Source organism: Nelusetta ayraudi, unplaced genomic scaffold, assembly GCF_046127955.1.
Source record: "Nelusetta ayraudi isolate G7.1 ecotype Tasmania unplaced genomic scaffold, CSIRO-AGI_Nayr_v1 ptg000136l, whole genome shotgun sequence".
NCBI lineage: Eukaryota > Metazoa > Chordata > Actinopteri > Tetraodontiformes > Monacanthidae > Nelusetta > Nelusetta ayraudi.
Genome location: NW_027466186.1, coordinates 1,667,501 through 1,688,322, shown reverse-complemented (window position 1 = coordinate 1,688,322; position 20,822 = coordinate 1,667,501). Strand labels below are relative to the sequence as shown.

Below are 20,822 nucleotides of genomic sequence, written 5' to 3'. Positions count from 1 at the left end.
GCAGAGCAAGATTGCAGCTAACCGGGAGCGAGACCATTGCTCTATGTATAATATATAAATGAGAACTGTTCTAAGGGTAGGAAACCCAAATGACTTTTATTGTATTGCGAGTATACACTTTTATTAATGTGTCTTTGGGCAGTATATTAAGCTTTCACAAATATAAAAAAAAACATAAATCAGGCCATATTTTACACGCTGGACCTTTAATGCCTCTCATTTGGTATTGCAGAGTTCCCTGGTGGTGGAGATCCCACCCTACCGCAATCAGAGAATATCCAGCCCAGTGCAGGTGAACTTCTACGTGTGCAACGGCAAGAGGAAGAGGAGCCAGTACCAGCGCTTCACCTTCCTGCCGACCAACGGTAACCATCACAAATTGCTATTTTTCTGTACCCTTTAAATGCCTGGGACATTGATGGACGTGTGTACTTTTCGCGAGCCGCATGCACTCCGAGAATCTCCTTGCCTCTTGACCTCCAGCCGCTCTCGTTCACCTCAAGCAGGCCAGCCAGTGAGCCAGATTGGCAGCCGCCCCTTTGTTTTTTACCACACCTCCGCTCAGCAGCGCACCCTGAGTGAGAGCAGAAGATGTGACGCCGTGTTTACTCTGTAGTGAGGCTGCGTTCCGCAGCGATGAGGTGTACCCGCTTGAGTGACAGAGCCTCCGAGTGCTGTTGATGCAAGGGGAGTCAATCCCTCCCCCCCAGAACCCTAACTGCCCCCCATGACCTCACATTCACACCCCGCCTCGCGAGAGCTTCACCACGCTGCGCCCGACACGTCCAGCACCGACGTGAACGCGGCAATTGGCCCCGTCACTCCATCGTGTAGCAACCTGAAAAGCCCTGGAATACCTCCACCACTCTGTTGGCTCGGCATCCGCAGCCCTCGGTGTTTGGAGATGGCTTTCGCCTTGGAATTCAAAGAATGCGTCATGGAAGGTTTATAGGAGAGTTCACACTCAGAAGCACATTGTAATCTAGAGGTTTTTCAGAGCGGACTCCGGTGGGATAACGCCGGTATGGCTTTAAGCCACTGGGCTAAGATAAGGTTTGTCTTTATGTAACCCGAGGAGAAAAAAAAGAAGAAAAAAAGCTTGTTTGCAGGCATCTGATAGCTCACAGAATCTGGCTGAATGTCTTTGGTCCATCAAATCCAGCTAGGAAACAAAGAATAGCTGCGGTAGATTGTGCTAGCTTAGATGTTATTGCATCTTGATCCTCTGAAGCTTCTAGGGAACCTTAAAGACATCCACTGCGTCCCTGTAATCACATGTATGCGCCTAGTAAAAACAGAAATATTGTTGTGCAGTCATGGAGGGAAGCCCCACATCTAGGCCAAAAATCAGTAATGATTCAAATCAGTCAATCCAAATTATTCAAATCACTTTATCTATCCATTACTTTGTGCGTATACAGTTAACGAACATGACAGTTTAACACAAGAACAAACCACACAAAAACATAACAACATCCTCAAGGCAATTGTTTTTTAACGTGATTTTTCCTAGGCTGCTTCTACAAAATATTGACACAATCCAGGGCTGTTATACTGCAGTAGAAAAACTTTCTGCACTCCTTCTGCATCCCACTTTTAGGAAAGTAACATTAATTATAAAGTAGCTGCAGCATTATAAATCTACATATCTTATAATGATCTGTATAGAAAATTGGCTATTATTAAATTTGTCCTTGACTTCAGTGGATGTTTTTTTTTTTCCACGAGTCAAAAAAAACAACCTTTTCTGGCACTTGAACAAAGACGATTAATTGCAGCTTTGGTGATGCCTCAGTTTTCACAGTCTGCGCTGCACATTCTCTCAGCTGGTTTAGGGATCCCAAATCAGCAACACTGCATTTTCAACACCCACTCTGCTCTCATGATAACCATTGGAATCCATTAGATCAAAAAACACTGGCATCTTGTTTTCATTGATCAGTTGTCTAATGGGTCTAATGCTGCTGGGATAGCAAGCTGTGTTAATACAATGTGACATTTAGATTATCAGCAGATGTATTAATGGCTGCTGCAGATAAAGTGATTGGGTTTTTGGATGAGCTTCTGAGAAAAAGTGGGAGAGAACCCTATTTGGACATGACTGATTATATGCGGGGGGAATGCATTATGGGTAAATGGGCCAGTGAGAGGCCAGTGAGCCATAGTCATACATCGCATATCAGCTCTAGACGCTGCACGTGCTCAGGACGAGACACAGATAGTGGGTTTGTGAGTCGTCCTCCTCTTTGCATCTCTTAGCCGTGTTCCCAAGCGTAAAACAAGGCGCTAATTAAAAGATGAATTGTTGGGTTCTCTCTGGCTCACTGCTGAGTTAACCACAAGTACGGCGTGGACCACACAAGCAGGGCCAAAGTCCTCTCGAAGGAGCGTAATTAACCCACAAGTGTTAGCAGCAGGATGCAGTCATAGCGACGGAGGAGTCAAAGCCTATTTTTAAGACGTGAGACGCTTCTGATAGCGCGCACTGAAACGCACAGCACAGCAAACATCTGAAAATCCCCATCAGGTGTTTAAAAAGATGCCAAGGCTGCAAGTTTACTGCTGAACTATGCGCTGATAACCAGACAAACTACCCTCCTACTGCCATAAATATGGTTTTATTTAGATAAGATTTTAGGAGCTTACTCGAAGCAAATTTTCTCCTGTCTGATGAAAAGCCGCAGTCGCACCAAGCACAGCTAACATCGAGGGAATACATACAAAGCCAATGCATGGACACGACGTCACCTTAGGCGACACAAAGTCACGGCTAAAATATGGCTCACTTATGACGCGACACTTGTATTTCTTTCAGATACATCACACAAGATATATATCACGACACTATAGCATCTTTTTTGATCGTTACATTTTATCTCCAAATTCTGGTCACCGTCAAAACATCAATTATGATGAGATAACATGTTTTGGAAATTGCCTTGCAAAAGGCCTGGCTTTTGACAGCTAACACCCACCAAAATAACAACAGGAAATATAACGTCTGAGTAAAAGGATCGTGTCCACAAAGCCGTCCTTTTGTCGTGCCTGCGTGTTCTCATAATGCGATTACATGGGACCAACAGTAAATGTGGAACGCCCCTATAAACACATTTTAAAAATGGTGTTTGATTCCATTTAGGGTTGATGCTGGTTGGCACAGGGCCTAATTGATTCTCATTAGGCGCAGTTCTTTATCATCCAACACTGTACGAGGGCTTTGATCGGTATCAACAGACCCTTAGCCGCGACTGCGATGCATTCAAGGTTTCGGTACGACAACAAAGACTGAGGAAATCCTCGTGAAGCTGTTTGCTTTTGAGGGTTTCAGTGCGTGTGTCAACACAAAGAGCCAGCCAACGCTGTGGCCAGGTAGTCGTCGCGGGCTGGGGGAGGGGAGGGGGTCGTGCACGCACACAAACACGCGCTCGCACTGTTGTCAACACTTTTTTTTTTTCTTCTCTTTTTTTTTTTTTGTCTGCTTGTATGAAAAGACTCTTCCGGCCTGCTGTCCCACTTCAAGCACAGTTGTGGTCACTGACGTTGTTTGGAGAGAACATTTCTTTCACACTCTGGTGCCTGCTCTTCTATAAAAAAGCAAACCCAAACCTGAAAATAGCCTGGCTTGTTTGAAACAGCGGAAGGATGAGGCAAACACTCTCTGGGACACAGATGCTCATGAAAACCACCTTTATTTTCCATTTAGGTCGTTTGTTGTTATTCTTTGATTCAAACGCTGTTAGATTGACTTGAAAGACGAAAAGAGTAGCGACGTGCTTCCCCTTCCCTCGAGTATACATAGCGCAATTGAATTAAATTTGACTATTTGAAAAAACATGCAAACAGATGTATGTCAAAACTTGATTTAAATGTACATCCAGTGTGAAAACAAAATGTATCAGTTTCAGTTTGTGGTAAACTCATAACTAGCCTCAAATAAAGATAATGAACTCATTAATAAACAGTAGATTAGTTGAAACAATAATGTTCTCTTTATTTAGTCAACCTTCATTTGGCCAAGGTAAAAACACTTAAAAAATTGTAAATGTTCACTAAGATAAATATTACATATTGCTATAGAAAAAAACAACACACAGGTACAGCCTAATGTGCTCACATTGACATTCATAAGGCATTAGCTCACATTTGTTTTGACAGCTTTGGCTAGTTCATCCTGGAGTGAGGTCCAAACAAAGAGGGCAGCAAAACGAAAACCTTTTTCAAAAAAAAATGTATCACAAAGGCACAAAGCATATGCACAATTCGTTCTTTGACGATAGAAACATAAAGATGACTGGGACCAGGAGAGTTTATTAGATTAAAGCCAGTGCTTAGTTTGAACAACCTACTGGCCCTAGATGTTGTTTGAGACACCATGGAAAAGTACTCAATAAGTACTCCGACACAAAAAAAAAAAAGATATATAAGTAATATCCACACAAAGTCATTTTAATATTTGAGAGTATGGTACTCAAAATTCAGACTCAACTCTGATCCAAATGTACCCAGACTGTTTGTACATCTTGCCAAACTTCAATCCCAAAGTGTCTGCTACCCCTGAGAAACCGCAGAGGGAAATAATGAAAGTGGAAGAAGGCGCTGTGACCACACTGTTGCTCACTGTGACCAGCCACTGGACGCTGATGACTGTCAAGTGTCAGCCCACACAGAGAAAGGAAGCATTGGGTTCTTGTGAAATGGCTTGACTAGAATTTTCAGAGAATAGAAAAAAGAGAGAGCACTTCCATTTCAAGTGCTTTCAATTGGCCTATTTAGGTAGCATATGGATATGTGAAATGGGTCCAATTGAAATGCTTTATATTTATTTCCAAGATTGGAAGAAAGAAAACCTGTTTTTTTTTTGTTTTTTGTTTTTTAGGGTGAATTAGATGAATAAGATTTATTTTGAAAGTTTTATTTTTAATTTCTGATAATTATATTTCATTTTTTTTTCCCTCACTTTTTATTTGGGTGAGGTTGCTTTTTACAACTCAATTTGTCATTAGACTGACATATGTTGGCTATCTCGAGGAAGCTTCTTTCAAATTATTAAGAAGCATATTAAAACTTCTGCATTTCTGGAGATAACTCAGAAGGTTTAACCTCCTAACCTACTGAAGAAAAATCTATATAGATCTTCTAACTGGACTTTTCCATCAATATGTAAGTTTGTCAGCTTTGTTGCTCACAATACACGAAACAAGAAGCTATGCTGGCTCTTAGATACTGCATTAAAATAACACATTCTTTCACAACTTGTCAAAGTTTAAGTGCTTGTCTTGCGCTGCTCAGATGAAGGTCCACATACTGCACAGATGTTCTTGTCTGGCTCCCGGAATGAGCTCCACTTTTCCAAGCATCCTTCCAGTCCTTCCTGTGCGACGTGTTCCCCCTCAAATCAGGAACACTCTTCGCACCAACCACATTAAACAACAATTGCCAAAGAAACACTGGCCAAGGCGTGAGCTCGAGCGAGGAACTTCTCGGAACCCCTTTATTTTTTACGGGCCATTTGGAGATTCCTCTGTAATATCAAGTTCTATTCTTAAACTAGGGTTGACTCCCCCCGCAGCCATGACTTGTGGCTGGAGTCAGTGAGGGGAAACTCAGATACACGTTTTGTGACGCACTGGGGAAAAAGTGGATGTACCACATACTTCACTCTCTTTTCTTTCGGTAAATATTTGCACAGTCATGCTATTTTCCAAATGCTGGACAAAGACTCAACTGTTTCTGTCATGTCTACAGTTTTGGCCTTTGCCAGACGTACCTACAACACACCAAGGCCCACTGGGCCAGCAGATTGCCTACACAGCAGGACATGGTGCACCAGGTACCTTTGAGTTAATGAACTAGCACCTGCTCCGTGTAAAATGTCCCTGCAGATTCAAGCCGCTAGAGTGAGAGGAGTTCTGCGGCAAATATGTCCTCCTTTTGCACTGGCACATCAATGTGACATCGCAGACAACTTCTGTTATTAATAAGAACAAGAAATATTTATAAATCCACAATCCTCTGCCCCACATCCTTACCCTTGAGGTGAAGGGATTCTCTCTCTTGAAACAGTTAGCCTTGTTTGTTTTTTGAATCAAATGCGCTAACAAAAAACAGAAAAGACACATCCTCTGTCCTGAATCATGTTCCCTTTAGTGGAAACAAGGGCTCAATAAAATACCTTGATCATGCCTAATACAACAAGACAGAAGGGGAAACTTGCAGAGAGAAAAAGCATGTGCAGAACATCAACCGTCTTTGGGAGGTAACCTTCAGGATTTTGGCAAATACAAAACAGCTGAAGTTGGGACCAGCCCTGTGAATCTGTTTTGTATCTCCTAAGAATCTGTAGCTGCAAGAAACCAAACTCCTGTTTTTTGTACTCTAAAAGTGGGAGGGAGGAAAAAAAAAAGATCACTGCTTCTTTCCGGCTGAATTACAAAGTGTGACTGACTGCAAAGCACAAGCGTCCCATCCCTTCTGGGCTACATCTGATTCATCCCAGTTCCTTAAATCAAATTCTCATGCTGGGAACAGTCATGGACTTGTGACTATACTTACATTGGGTTTGTTTGTTTATTTGAAAGGCCATCCAAAACCACAATCACAAACATTAGTCGCCTCGCCTTATGCGAATTGCGTCGTGTGAGTGCCACTTTTTTGGAGGCATTCCGCTTTGTTTAAAGTGTCTTCAGTGTGACCTCAAAAAAAGAAAACATCCATAAAAATAGATCTTGCAACTCGTGTAGCTGCTGGAATAGCAACACATGGACACGTGCACGTGATGCAGGATCCAATAAGCCTGACGATTATCCAATAGTGTCAAGGGCAAACATCTCGCTGTACTACTTAAGCATGACAGTAGATTGTGGTGCGCTACATTTACGCTACTGACTTGCCTCCGTGGCACTCAGCCACTGAGTCACGTGGGGGGACGAGGGAGACGCCCCCCCAGGACTAGACTAGGGGATGTGATGTTCGCCGTGCCACTTGCCGAATCCCCTCGGCTGCAGAGGCGAAGGCTCGTGCATCATGGGACTAACCTTACGATGCACCTCAGGACACCGTGCCGGCTCCCTGGGCTCCGCAGGTAGACAGGACTGACGTAAATCCTGACACCGCATCCCAGCACCCGCGGGGCTGCAGGGCGGCTGCCATTTGCTGGCTCCGTAAACCGCTATAAATCATAACAAGATGACAAACAGCCCGCTCGCCCCCACACCCCACACCCCACCCCCATCCTCAGCTGCATTTGCGCCGCATATGTTGGAGCGCTCCTTCTTCAAAGCTCCTATTGTGTGCTCAAATACACTGTTAGAACGGACTTTTCATTCATATTGGCATCTGTGCGCCTTGAGCAAATGTCACTCGGACGAAGTGCGGCCAAGAGCTCTCAGTGGTTGGCATCGGACGCTCACCACACCCCATGAACACACTTTAACAATGTGCAGAAATAGAAACAGTGCATCCATTGTGACTCAGGAGCCTTTTTTTTTTTTTTTGCAACGCATCTGGGCATCTTAACGCCGCCCTTATTAGTTCCATACCTGGCACGGTCGCTGCATTATATACTTACATAATATGTTAGCAGAGGGCTCCTAAAGGTAGAATCATCGCTCAACTCGCTCTTTTCAGTTTTTTTGACATTCAGTGTAATAGAAGGATGTTTTCATACACTGTGCGGAGGTGGCGAGGGCACACGATACCTGTCAGTCGACGCTAATCAGGAAACGGTGCAGACGGTCTGCACTGGATTAGGAGCAAGAAGCAAGGAGGGCGGGGATGATCAAGTGGGGTCACTGCACTCTCCTGCATTAGCAGAAGCCAGAGGCTCCTCCAAACCACAGGCACAGCTCGGCAGCCTCTTAAGGAGGCCCAATCAAAATCAAATCATCCCTCTCCCAACCCCGCCCCCCCGACTCTCTCGCGCTATCTTTTGTTCCTGAGAGAAACAATTACTGCTTCGGTGTGGAGGAAGCCTTGAGGGTCCCGGGCTCCTAGAGCAGCAGCAGCAGCAGCAGCAGCGTTGCACTTCTTTAAAGTACTTTTTTTTTTTTTTTATTGGGTATCAGAGCCAAAGGAGAGTCCAAAGAAAATAGGTCTTACTCATGATTAGAGCCAGCTGTGGCTTTCCACACTGATGACTCATCCATTTTTCATTCTCCCCCCATCCTCTTTGGCTTTTTTTTTTTTTTTTTTTTCACGGTGTGGTGAAGAGGGGTTGGATGTTTGGGAGGCAGGAAGGTTTTCTCTCGCAGCGAGCTCCGGGCCAAGTTGACACCGAGCCCATATCCACTGGTGGTTGTTTGTTTGGATTAGGGAGGGTATTGCGGCCGCAATTGTGCCTGCTCACAGCATTGCTCAGCCTTGTGTGCACTCATCATGCCACGTGGATTCCCCTGCACGTTTTTTTTTTAACGTTTCCACCTTTCTTTCTTTCTTTTATTTATTTTTTCCCCCTCCCAGTGCCGATAATAAAGACAGAGCCCAGCGATGAGTATGACTCCCTGGGGACCGCCAGGCTGCCCGTGCACTCAAAGCCCTATTACAGCCAGCCCAGACTGACTCCCATCATGCCCGTCGCCGATCCCGATGCCTGCCTGGTCGGCGGCTACCCCACCTGCACGCCCCATCACGTGCCCATGGTGTCAACAACCCCCAGCTCCAGCCCCACCCTCCAAGACCTGTCCCCCCTGGCATACACCAAGTGCCTCCCAAACAGCCCCAACCCCGCTGCGCCATCCGGCCCCATGATGCCCCACATCCAGGAGACCCCGGGCTGCCCGAACCTCGCCCACCCAGCGTCCCCAGACCACAGCTCGACCCTCGCGGTGCTCCAAACCCAGGGCAGCCCCAATCATCTCAACAGCCCCGGCCCCCAAGGCTACCACCATATCTATGCTAACAGCAGCCCATCATCCTCCCCAGTGTCCCACCCTTCCACTCCCGGTGGGACGGCGGAGAGCCCGGTGGTCCAGGCCTACAGCCCCAGTCAGGCTCAGGTAGCAGCCAGCTCACCCACCCTCTTACCCGAGGATGCCAGCCCGCCTTCAATGGCCATAACTGTCAAACAGGAGCCCCAGGAACTGGACCAGATGTACCTAGATGATGGTGAGTCAGAAAAGATTGTGTGTGAAGAGGTGTGCGTAAGATTTGTCTGTAAAAACTCCAGTCGATCACCGTTAATGAAATGCCGGGATTTTGTTTTAGCGGGTTGAAAACGGTTATCGCTCGTCGCATTTATTTCACACCCTTTGCTTATCTGTGCAACCGCCGCGCACAGCCGCACCCAGTTGTACACCTCCCAGTATTTCCTGACAGAATTTCTGGCAGCAGATCTACGTCACGTTTGTTTAATTTTAGAACCTGGCCCAATTTATTTGCTCTGGGTGTTATTTGCCCTGCCGGGCTGATGTCGTCCAAGCGGGCCGCTCGACTTTGAAAACGGCTAAACTGCCTTGATGGGATTTTGAAACAATCTGTCAAAACATCGAAGCGCCGAGGTCGGTCTGGGGTGCAGCGGAACGAAAACAGTGGCACACGCACGGCCAAGCAAACTGTTGACACAACCGCTAATGAAGGAAGCAAAACAATGGGTCGGGTTTTCCTGGACCGAGCCATTTTTCTGCCCCCAGGTCTTGTGGGGAGGGACGCGGGGAGGCAGGAGGCGAGGCTTTGTTTTCCCGTCGTCTCCCCATGGAATCGACACCACGCGGCTGTCGTCATCAGGGGAGGCTGCGGGGTCACTGTTCTCCCCTTTGGCAATGCAACCAGTCACACCCGAGGGACCATATGGTCGAGTTTATTGCCTACCGCCTCCATCCCCGTATTATGTCTGTTGGGTCACCAACCTGTTATCTGTGCAAGCAGAGGCTCCACTTGTTGTTGTGACATACAGTATATTCATAGCACACATCGCTGGCAGGACGCCTGTTGAAAACGTAAAAACGCTGGTCCAGGTGACGGGAAGACAACCAAATTTCCTGCTTCGTGCTCTTCTCTGCGTGTGTGCATGCGTGCATGTGTGCGTGCGTGTGTGTGTGTGTGTGTGTGTGTGTGTGTGTGTGTGTGTGTGTGCGTGCATGCATGCCTCACGCTACAGTTGTGGGAGTACAGAGAGTTGATTGGCAGGAGGGGACCCGGGGAGTTTTGCAGTGGAACTGTAGTGTAATAGCGTTGAAATGCAGTTGTCAGCATGTCTGTCAGTCCTGATGGGTCCCGTTAGCCCCTGCCTCATAAACAGATTGTACAAAGACATGGGGGATATCTGTCTGTTAACGGCTGTAGAAACAAACTTTTACCTTTTATTATTTTATTTTGGGACTGCGGTTAGCGCAGTAGCCTCACTACACAGGGGCCGTGTGACTGCATGGGTTCTTCCCAGGTAGTCCGACATCCTCTCGCAGTCCAAAGACCGTGCATATTACGCTAATTGTCTTTAGTATGGATGATTATTAGATTCTATGCAGGGGTGTAACCCCACCGTCACCCCCAGACAGCTGGGCTGGACTCCACCAATCCTGCCACTTTGAGTGCAGGAGCAGCGATAGGTTCTGTTTTTTTCTCAATGTCTTCAAGTCACGACAGGAAGATGCCTCAATACCAGCATGAACGGGACGAAGTGAAATTGAAGCTTTATTCAGTATTTAGTAACACGGTTGGTGAGGGGGTCCGCTTACATCAACAGTGTGATAAATACCCCCAGACGTACACAGTAGTCCGAAGGTGAAATCACGTAACCGAGTTTTCCTTCCACAAAACTCCATCCGCTGTCACTCTAGCAGGCCCAATCACTCCCCGGCACGGTAGCCAAATGTATTCTGCCAGTGATTACTGTTGCATTAGGGCCGGCACAGGAATGTGTATCGATTGACTGAGGACAGTGAAGCGGCCCCCTTGAAAAACCTCAACGCGCCGCCGCTTTGCATCACCTAACGCCTGTGTAAGCATCTGTGGTGAGCTCTCAGCGTCCTTGTAAGTGTGCGGTGGTAACAGCATACTCCAAAGGCATCTAACTGCTCTCAGGCCAGGCCCCTATCCCAAACCCCCTCGAATGAACCCCGGGCAGAAATAAACAAGATGGGAAGGCGAACGAGTCGGAGGCGTCCCGTTCCCCCCAAGCATTACCTCCGTTTGTTAGCGAGCTGAGCCCTCCATTAGCGAGGAGAGGCGGGCGGATGACCTCACCACGGCGGCGGTGATTTAGCGCTAGCCGCGTGGAGTAGAGTTCCTCCCCGGCAATTGGGGGCCGGTGATTTGGAGTCTGCGGGAGCACGCTTGATCGTCCCCATGAGTGGAGCGCCTCCCACGTTCAAAAAAGCGCAGAGGCCTCCGGACCCTCATCAGCCGGAGGAAATGTGTCTCCCAGGCCGCAGCCGAAATTTCATGCAGCTCCCGAGAAATCACCCAACTTATCGATGGTGAACTACTGTACCACAAGGAGCTTGGTTAGTATAGGGGGAGTCCGGGATGTAAACCTCCGCTCTCCGCGTCCATTGCAATCTGCCTAAGTTTCCCCTCAGCTGTAATCGAAGCCTGCTAACAAACGGCTCGAGACGGGAGATGATGATTCCCGCGTCTGCAGTGTTTTACAGGAAGAAAAAAAAATGCACTCAGAAGAGCCAAAGATCCATTGGCATGTTGGCATAAACCTACTTCAGACCCGCAGCAGATCAATGGAAGCAAAGGGAGGATCAAGCACAAGAGAACTGGGCCTCATTGGGCTGTTGACTCATTGTCATAAAAAAAGCACGGCAAGAGCACATAATAAAGTCATTCTCAGACATTTCATCCTTACTCACAGCCCATGATTGTATTTTACAAGGCACATCTGAGGATATTTGTAAATTCAAATGACATCATTGTGGATAACAATAGAATAATGGGAGGCATTTACCGTAGACGAGTCAGACAAACTAATTAACGCAAGTTTAAAGAGGCTAAAATTATCACGTGCTATTGACGTACATCTCATTTTTCCCGGCGTCATACTTTCTGCATGTGGGTGCTCTGGCGGGCAGAGCTCTCGCTTTTTGTTGCGCGGAGGCTGTTCCTGTGATTGGTTATATCAGTGCATGAAGCTACCCAGCTGAGGATCCGATGCTAATCACGGGCTCCAGATTCCTACCAGCTGTCTCGCGAGGAAACAGAGGGCCCTTATTCTTCAAAATAAGAAAAACACAGACTGTAACCCAGCCGCTGCCATTACCGCTACCGTTCCTGACATTTGACATGTGCTCTGATTGCCTTGTGTTGCTGGGCAGCTTGCCTTGTGATTGTTTCCTCCTTAATTTGATCTTTAACCACCTGAAGCCTTATTTCCTCGAGCTTAAAAGCGACTCATTGTCAGACCCCGCTGTCTTCCTGCCCTGCCGACGGCATCATAAAAGAAGGCATTTCTAACCTTCCCGAGGATCTCCGTGCGCCGCCAACGCTTCTGAAGGCAACCCGAGGCTTTCCTCATGGAAACTTTTACACATCCTGGCAAGTTGCCCGGACCCCAGGACTCCGCAAAACCTCTAATGATGATTGAGAGCGTGTCCGCTCCACGCTGAAAACATGCTGAGTCGCTAACATTGGAGTGTGCCGCAAGGCTGGTTCTGCTGGAGGAGGGGAAGCAGAAGAAAGAGAGCGAATTTTGGGGGGTAGGGAATGTTCATTAAACCGGCGGTTAAGGTGTCTAATGGGACTCACTAAAATATGAACTACTCCTCTATGCTCAGATAGTAAAGTTGCAGCTAAAAGTCTCCGTAGATGTGGAGGCACTGTAAGAGCAACCGGCTGCCGGTGCTTTCACACCACTCCACCTCTGACCCTCCGGCCTTTTGGGAGCAGGTCAAGCTCCAGCTAATAGCGCATAGACAAAGAGGCTGTCTGCCAAGAGCGTCGTCTCCTTCTAGACATAGTGATATTGACGGGTGCGAGAAGATGGGTGATGGCTTTTCTATTATTTATGGAGACAAAGAGGAAGCATCTTTTCCCCCTCCTGGCTGTTGTCATTACTGTGTTTACATGCTAAGAATCCCAGCCTGTCCGGCATGCCTCGACACGCCAAAGGCTTTTGCTTGCGGAAGTTGTTTCATAATCATAATTGAAAACGGTACGCCGGCCCTTGTATTTGGTCTTTAAGGACTAAAGCAAGGGATCAACAACTACTCTTTGAAGAGGGGAGAGTTGAAGTTTTCTTCTTGCTTACTGGGATGAAACAAACTGCCCTGAGTGTTATTAAAATAAAGCAGCCTATGCACTTTTTGTGGACTTCATCAGATGCCTGAAGGGCTGGCCGCACTGGCGGGCACTCTTCATTAAAACGTAAACGTTCTTGTTGTGCGAAACACCCATTTGTGAAACATTTTTCTTTCTTTTTTTGGAAGCAACGTTTTCCTAGTGAAAAAAAAAAAAGATGCAGCACCAAATGTAGTTTTTATTGCGATGATGAGGAGAATTCGCAAAGCGTGCAATGTTGCTGAAGTATGTCGCAATGCAGGAATGGAACCAAGATACCGTCACTTACTAGCTGTAGGTGTGTGGTTCTGATCAGGTTGATTGTCTGCGACGCACGATAACAAATTGATAACACACATGACCGTTGGTTTGACATCCGTCCATTCTGGAAATGAATGAATCCCCACATGACAGTGGCCACGGGGTCACAGTATTAGCGCTCAGCTTTTGTTCTTTTTCGGAGCCATCTGTGTTATTAGTGGTTTTGATAAGTGCACGATGAATCTGCAAGAATCCAATCCATTCATTACTGCAGCTCGCTGGCGTTTCTGTGTGTGAGGACGAGCCAAGAGGATCTGGTCTGGTTTCAGTCGCTCCGTCATATTATCCACAGTCACTCAGAAAGAATGTGTCTGCTGAAAAAGAGCTGCTAGATTATCTAAATAAATTGGGTTCCCTTTGTGTCTGGGATCTGACACACAAGCACATTTAGATAGGAGCCTGCTTTTTTTTTTTTTTTTCTCAATGGTTTAAGGGTCTGATTTGTCCGAATGTCAGGAAAACCGTGCTGCGTATTTGCAACTTCATTCCAAGGTCTTTACAGAGTGAAGTGCCACCATATGCGAAGCTCACTACACCATTAAGACTCCTCACAAAAGTTGTATTTCTCCACTTCATCACACAGAACGCATGTCTTGTAGTTTTTGGGCTTTTTTTTTTTTTTTTCCTGACACAGCGGTTTGGAGGCTCCGTTTGTGTGGCGTACATTCTGAGGTTTAGGGATCACTTGTTGAAAAGCCACTGTGCCTCGCGGATCACAGTTAGGGTTAGGGCTCAGACAGGCCTGAGGCTTGGCTCAAACCTTCCAGTGTGCATCTTTGATCACAGGGCCACCGCTTTGAGTCAGACCCTCCAATTACACAGTCACAGTATAACAAATGTCATGCGTTCCACCACTGTGACGGGATCCCTTTCTCCATCCACTGCGTGCTGATGCTATCTATGAAGGTTGTTTGTGAAGAGGCATTCATCTGATTTTTAAAGGCTTTTTTTCCTCTTCAGTGTTGGATTATTAACTTTAATGTGTTTCAAAATGTGATCAACATGAACAAAAAAAACCACTACTGAATCAGTTTCTTGACAAGATGGTCAATTAATGGTCAAATCTAGATTGGGATGTTCCATTCAGTGGTGGTCACAGCCAATCCCCTACCTCCATTCAAGCCTATCCCTCTGCATCCTCTTCTCTCATTCCAACCAACCCAATGTAACTACTTTCATAAATCTCCTCTTTGGTCGTCCTCGAGACCTCCCGACTGCCAGTTCCAACCTCAGAATCTTTCTACTGATACATTTTCTGTACGTGTCCAAACTGTCTCGGTCTGGCCTCTCTGGCTTTACCTCTCAAATGTGCAACATGGCCTTCCCTCTGATGTCCTCATTCCTGATTCTATCCATCCCGCTCACTCTCACAGTGAAGCTCAACAGTTTCATCTCTGCTACATCCAGAGTACTGCCAACTGCTTAGAACTGCAACTTAAAACTACTTCCACCTACGTCAAAGGCTCAAATATGAAAATTCCTTGATTGTGATGTAACATTGCTGGCAAGAGGACTAACACTCTCTGAAAGATTGGTTATGTAGTTTTCAGGGCCAATGACAGTAATCCCATTTTTTTTTTTTTTTTTTTAGGGGGGGGGGGTATCTGACGAAAGCAGAGTTGCATCCAATCCTTGATGGATAAGTGCTAGGTAGCCGAGGAGAATGGGTTATTGGGTTTGAAGTATTATTGGCCTAAATGACTTGGCCAATAATATATCATCGTTCTTTTGTTGAGCCATTTGCTGCAATCAGCAATATACTTCAGTAATATAACCATAAATTTAACCCAAAACTCGGCTGTCACGAGCTCTCAGTAGAAAATTTAAGGATGTGGACAACTCAAACAATCCAGGCATGTCCCATGAGTGGTTTACACACTCCCCTTTTTCCCCCAGTAACTGGGATTCAATGGAATTTCAGGGGTCAGGATCAATCTCTGGACCTCTGCTTTCTTGCTAAAGACACATATTGTCATGGAAAGTTAAATCTTCCTCAGTGACGAGCTCCTTTTCCGAGTGCATCTGCAGATTTATTCTCCCGGAAGAATACAGAATGAAAAAAATGTAGTTTTTTTGCTCTTTTTCTGAACGTAAATATCTGTGGCATTGATAAATAGAAAGCGGTTCTCTATCGAAGACCACTTAATGACAGCCCTGCATTTGGAATTTCCTAGCTCAGTGAAATAGTATACTGCTGCAACGGATGTCCACAGAGGGGTCCGATCCAATGGGGAAAGCCGTTGGATCGTCCATTGTTTTGGATTGGGTTTTTTTTGCAAATCCTGGCAGAGTTTGTTGTCTACCTCACATGCAAATGGGGAGAGCGGGGGCGCAAATGAAGATGGAAAATATTAGTGAGCATGAATAAAAGATGCCGTCCTTAACCTCGACAAAAGTCCCATTTGCATCCATCACCTGACAAGGGGACATGCTCTGTCCGAGGCGTGCTGTCTGTTGTCATAACTTAAAGGAAACCCTTGAGATGAAGTATAGTGTTTTTCAATTCAGTCGAGGTCGGGTCATTCCCATCATGTTCTCATCCAGGAATATTTAGCAAGCATGAGAAGAAGCAGGTCAGCCATCGAAAGAGAGGGGAGACACAGACAGAGGAAAATCTGAGGTGGAAGCAAGCAAGCATGCAGTCGTCGTGATTTTCCCTGACAGCTTCTCCCACTGCTCTTTTTCCTCCACACACACACACACACACACACGCACACCATTCTCTTTTCACACCAGCTCAAGCCCAAAAAATTTGAAGTCAGAGACGAGTAAAGCATTGCTGGGGTTTAAGATCTCACTTTCTTCCTCTCCCACCAGTGGCTCCTCACAGCGCAGAGACTTACCAAGCAGAGTGTGAATGGGTTTACTTCAGGGGAGGGAATGGTCATAACCACTGAACTGTAAGCGTACAACTGTTGACAAGTGACCCATGCCTGTTATAAAGCTCAACGGGTCCCCCGACTCTCTTGATTCTCCTCAGTTGAGCCTCAGTCTCTCCCCAAACAACATATTAACAAATACTAAGATCCTCACACACTGAAAAGTTCATATTTATACTGTAAAGCATTGAAAGATTCTGCAAAGATCAGTGAGCATGATTTAGCGATTATTAACAGCAAACGTGTCCGTCTCAAGATTTTGGTTTTTCTTTCCCTTTAAATAAAAAAATAAAATCACAAAATTCCTGAAATTGATTAAACCTCACCTTCATATTTGAACTTCAATGAAAAAACACCCTCAGGTATATGACAATAAAGCATATACACTTATACACACTATAATATAATGATTGACAAAAAACAGTTTTAAAGTTGACTAATTTGCAGCTGCACCTTTGGTCTTTTACAAATAATAACACGTAATAACATTAAAAATAACAATACAACCATAAATGCATAACTAGTTTGTGACAGTTTTAAAAAAAAGAAGTTTTTATTGTTGTTGTTTTTTTGCAGAAGACCTAGAATTAAAAGAAAATAGAGATGTAAAACTGAATCTGAAAGAAAAATAATAAAAAAAAAAAATCATTTATATAATAATTTTAAGATTGTAAACACATAACAGAAAACACTTCTGAAAACTAAGGGAAATATAATTGTTTTTACAATTGTCATATCATGTAATATAGAATTGTGGCAAAAATATTATGGCCACTATTATAATAATGATAATTTGTCTGTTGTCCATTTAGCATTTAATCTTTTTCTTTAAATCCTAACCTCATTTAACTAAGTCAACAACACATATGAAGACATAGTACAGTGTTTTTTTATGCCCTGATAATCTGCCAAACTGTCTTTTATTTAAGAGCAGGTCTTTCAGCTCTGTAAATCACCTGTGTCAAATTTGCACAGAGATCACAGGGTGAATGCAAACAGCACATACATTTTAATTTAGTTGGCAAGATTTACTGCATCACACAGCAAAAGCAGCGGGCTTTTGTTTCGGCAAGGTATTTAAGTGGCAAGTTGACTCTGCGAGTCCTGGCAACCCTTAAATCTCATTTGAAGGGGCAGGAACAGAAGCGGGTGAAAATGCAGCACTCTGATTTACAGGTGACAGCAAATGCCTCCGTCTAACCTAGTTCACCAAGAACAGTAGCTGCCAGTTTCTTTTTGGTTATTTTTCACTCACACTTGAAACCTCCAGAGTGATGACATGTTTTCTGAGATTAGGATAACAGAAAAGTTTAATTAGCCAAGATCCACGCAAGTGTTGCAAATCATTCCATGCTGTACCCTAAAGAATAGCTGTGGATTTTCGGTTGAGTGTAATCTCAACCAGTTAATCGTCTTGCGTGTAACTTTAGTTACACATCCACTGCTGCACAGGTATGTCTCTCTTTTTTTTTAGATGTCATTCGACTACTGTAAAGGAAGTGGATGTTTGATAGATACATACTATATGTTGATTTTTTTTTTTTATTGGAGTAGCAGCACTGCCGTGACAAAGTTATTCTCCTGCTCACTTTCCTCGCGGGGTCGAAAGCGAAAATGGACGTTGGATTGATTGTCCGTTAATTTACTAAGCACGATTGGCTTCCCACAGTGACACGGCAGACAGCAGAATGTACTCGGTGGCCTAGCTGTGCCTGAGTTTTAAAACAAAACCTTTCAAAGCAGCGCGCAGTCAGGTTAGCTGAAGGCCACTGTGCGCTGGCGCTGTCCCACAACCAAAGGTCCGCATTAAAACACAGCGAGGAGCCGCTGTCGAGCCACGTCGCCGTGATGGATTGTGAACAATAAAGCGCACTATGAGGTAAGACCGCTTGGAAAGGACAGAACACAGTTCCACGTTGTATAAATAAAAGAAAACAATTCTGAAATCCCACATAACAGCTGACAGGCAGCAGATTTAAAGGAGCCCGACGCGAATGCGGCCATAAATCGCCTAATATGCAGGTAGACAGCCAAATTCTCACTCTGGCCGCCGCAGCCTATTGAAGTGTGATCGTTTCAATATGCTCTTTTTTTTTTTTTTTTTGCTGTATTTTTTTAAACCGTGTGCCATTTTCAAAGCCAATAAAGAGTCACGCTGGCCATGCCAGCCGCAGCAGGAGCAGACGTTTCTGATTCGGAATCAATCACAACGAGTTTATCAGATGGTTGAGTTATTTTACCATAAAATCGCCTTCAATGAGCCATGAAAAGACTTTTTAATCTGCCTCTGTTCGTACCTCAGTCGCAGAGAGCCAGTCTGGTGTGTTTCTTCAGCCCACTGTTTGTTTTATTGCAGCGGGATGCTGCCCTCATGAAGGTCTGCTGTGGTGTTCCTCCAATGATTACGTGTTCATTCGGGTGGCCGTTGATAGTTGTGTGCAAATGTAGTTGTCAGACGTGAAAATTTGGCATCAGAAGTACACATTGCTACTGACACTATGTGTCGATGTGTACGAATCTTCAGTAGAACCATGGAAGCCATAATATAGTTTCACAGTGTTGGAAAAAATGCAAAGAAAATTGGACATTCTGCACATTTGTGATTTATTGCGTTAAGAATCACTGTTAAGTCTGAAGTCTGAAGAGTTCAATTTCTGTTAGTCCAGTCACCCAGTTTGGTTTTTGTTTTTTCCCCCAGCAACAATTCTTCATGATAAAATTTGAGATTAGGGAATTTTCAAAGGTGTCCAAAAGGTTTTTCTGGCTATTGTATAACATAACATTTAACATTAAATGTGCTTCTTTGCTGGTGCACCGGTGCAGAGTCTGTTCAAGGCGATTGAAACTTCCTCTCTCCCACCCACCTTCTATCTTTTTGAGCATTCAGACATCGTCATTGTTGCATTTCGTCATATCAATTACTGCCTCCTCTCCTTTAGCCGCCGCTCGCGGCGCACTCTGCACTCGGCCGCTTTTTTTTTTTTTTTCTACATGCGGACCCGTGTAAACACCTCCCCCTCATCCTCCCCGGGGGCCCGACCTCTGGCGAGCGCAGCCGCGGGCCCCCTGAGCCCGGGAGGAAGCGAGAGGAGGGGGGAGGCGGGGGCGAGGAGAGGAGAGGGAGGCGGAGAAGGAGGGAGGGAAGTGGCAGGCTCACAAAGGGAGCGCGGTAGCGATAGCGAGAGGCCAAGCTCACCGTGGACGATCAAAGAGCGGGGCGAGGCCTCGGGGCGGCCAAAATAAGCACATCAGCGGCGGCGGCGGCGGCAGCGGCAGCTGGCCGCCGAGGGGAAAGTTGTTTGCCTTGAGATTTCTAATTTTGGGGACGGGAAGCCTTTTATTCTTCCCACGAAAGCTGAAAGAAACCGTTGAACGTTCCTTGTTCGTTTGAGCCTCCTCGCGTTTAATTTGGCCGAGGAGCAACAAAACACCTCAACTCTCCCGGGTCGGGTTGTTTTGCCTCGGCAGCGATTCAGGGCCACCGAGAGCCGTGGAGCTCGTCCTCTCGAAAAAATAAAAAAATAAAAAAATAAAAAAGTAAATAGGACAAAGACCCAGAGATTATGTCATTGTTATCCCTCAGGGCTGCTGAACTGGCAGACACAGAATGCCAGCTGAAAATAAATAAATGAATAAATAAATAAATAGTGACGGCAAATCGATTCTAAACCTTTAAAAAAAAACAATGGAGCTCTCACTTTTTAGAGTCCACGCTCAACGTCGTCTTTTCTTCCTCAGCTCCCCAAAATCAGTCATCTGTCAGATCTGTTGGACGCTTTTTAGTAAACACACGGTTGCCTGCAGTAGTTCTGAGACTAAACTAAAACCAGACTAAACTGAGAGGACACGCAGGTGTTGCTCTGCTTAAAAATGTGGTCTGCCTATCTTTGCAGTGCCCAAACTGTAAGGAATTCATCTTTTTTTCAACTTCCCTTACTTTCCAATTTTACTTTTGCAATAAGTAAAATTGACAATTTTAATTCCAAATTAGACCCCCAAAAAAATGAATAAACAAAAAAGGTTGCACAACACTTTTATTTCTGGCTCCTACAGCAAACAAGTTGTGCCTGTGTTTTTTATCAACTCGGATGTTCTCCCATTTGGATTCTGGTGTCGTGAAAAAATAAAAAGAGGGAGAGTGGGTGGATGGGAGGGGGATCAACGCTGTGTCCCCAGAGGAGGAGATGCCCTTCCTGCTGCGGGTCCAAAATCACAGGCCGGCTCTGTGTTGCAAGGAGCTGATCGGCTCTGTGCGCGTACTTTTCTTTCTTCTCCTTCTTCTCCTCCCTCATCTCCGTCGTCACTGTAGCCCTACAGCGGCAGCTGCAGGGCGGCTCTGAACTGTTTTCCTCCTTTTTCAAACAAACCCTCTCCGCTCTGCGCCGCTATCTCTGTCTCCTCTGCTCT

At 45.5% G+C, this 20,822-nt stretch overlaps 1 protein-coding gene across 3 annotated transcripts in view; it reads left to right on the top strand.

Annotated features, from left to right (window-relative positions):
• LOC142879452 (nuclear factor of activated T-cells, cytoplasmic 1-like) overlaps positions 1 to 20,822 on the top strand; it is a 57,780-nt gene that overhangs the window by 27,733 nt on the left and 9,225 nt on the right. For 2 of the 3 annotated variants that reach the window (XM_076012775.1, XM_076012776.1), the window contains exons 8-9: positions 233 to 365; positions 8,458 to 9,102. In XM_076012775.1, coding sequence (XP_075868890.1) covers positions 233 to 365; positions 8,458 to 9,102 — 778 coding nt within the window. The remainder of the gene's footprint in view (positions 1 to 232; positions 366 to 8,457; positions 9,103 to 20,822) is intronic. The other variant, XM_076012777.1, reaches the window with a different exon arrangement.